This window comes from Anarrhichthys ocellatus, unplaced genomic scaffold, assembly GCF_004355925.1.
Source record: "Anarrhichthys ocellatus isolate YVR2014 unplaced genomic scaffold, GSC_Weel_1.0 scaffold9541, whole genome shotgun sequence".
NCBI lineage: Eukaryota > Metazoa > Chordata > Actinopteri > Perciformes > Anarhichadidae > Anarrhichthys > Anarrhichthys ocellatus.
Genome location: NW_022289515.1, coordinates 1 through 1,330, shown reverse-complemented (window position 1 = coordinate 1,330; position 1,330 = coordinate 1). Strand labels below are relative to the sequence as shown.

The 1,330-nt window shown below is 38.9% G+C and overlaps 1 protein-coding gene across 1 annotated transcript; it reads right to left on the bottom strand.

Annotated features, from left to right (window-relative positions):
* Positions 1 to 5: 5 nt before the first annotated feature.
* LOC116380914 (protocadherin alpha-8-like) lies at positions 6 to 1,325 on the bottom strand (the record flags this gene model as incomplete). The annotated part of the gene is made up of 1 exon (XM_031842731.1): positions 6 to 1,325. A coding segment is annotated over one exon (1,320 nt), but the record flags the coding sequence as incomplete, so codon positions are not given.
* Between the last annotated feature and the right edge of the window lie 5 nt (positions 1,326 to 1,330).

Genomic DNA, 1,330 nt, shown 5'->3' with positions numbered 1-1,330 from the left:
GCAACGTTATTTTCTATCAGGTAAAACTCTAATGGATTTTGGGAGAAATGTGGACTGTTGTCGTTTACATCCGATATCTGAATACTCAGTGTTTTAACAGTATATAAGGGAGGTTCACCACAATCGGTGGCTTTTATTGTTATTTCATAATGTGACACCTCCTCTCGATCCAAAATTCCCTTCGTGACAACTGAATATATGTTCTCTTTATAAGAAGGCTTTAATTCAAAAGGAACGTCTGAAGTTATGCGTGAGATAATTTTTCCATTCACACCGGAGTCTTTATCCGTTACACTAATAAGTGAAATAACTGTTCCAGGCTTTGAATCTTCAGACACTGTATTTGACAGTGATGTTATTTCTATTTCTGGTGGATTATCATTGACATCTTTTATTTTTATAATGACTCTACTCCTCCCTATTAATGGAGGTGTTCCTTTGTCAGATGCCTCAACATCTAGTTTATAATTCTCGGATTCCTCAAAATCCACGACTCTTGTCAATTTAATTTGTCCACTTAAACTATCTAATTCAAATATTTCGTAGACTTTACGTGCTAATGTTCTGCTGAGGCTGTACTCAATTTCCCCATTAGTCCCCTCATCTGGATCTGTTGCATTCACTCTTGTAACAGTAGTGCCAACTGGGACGTTTTCATATATTTCTATTTGGTAAGTGTCTTGACTAAATATCGGACGATTGTCATTAACGTCAAGAACAATAATAGAAACATTCAGTGTTCCTGATCTTTGAGGTTTACCTCCATCAACTGCTGTTACAAATAGCAAGTGGGTATTCTTTTGTTCTCTGTCCAAGGACTTCTTCAGCACTAAAAATGGTATTTTTTCCTCATCGCTTGGACTAAATTCTATTTCAAAGTGATCATTTGACGTTAATGTATATGTGCGGATATAGTTAATTCCAGCATCGGGATCACGGGCCGCGTGCAGCTGGAATCGAGTTCCTGGAGATGTTTGTTCTGCTATTTGAAATTGCTGTTCCTTTTCAGGAAAACTAGGAGAGTGGTCATTTACGTCAGTAATTTCTACAACTACATGGTGCATTTCCAAAGGGTCTTCAACCAGGATTTTCAGCTCCATTAAGCATACACCACTACCGCGACACAGCTCCTCTCTGTCGATTTTCTTACGGACCTGTAAGGCACCATTGTCCGGGTTTACCTCGAAAAAAGTGTCCTTAGATCCAGACACAACTCGAAATCGTCGATCAATCAAAGAGGTTTTGTCCAGACCAAGATCCTTAGCAACATTTCCAACCACGGTACCTTCCTTCATCTCCTCTGGAATAGAGTACCTCAATTCAGCCAAAG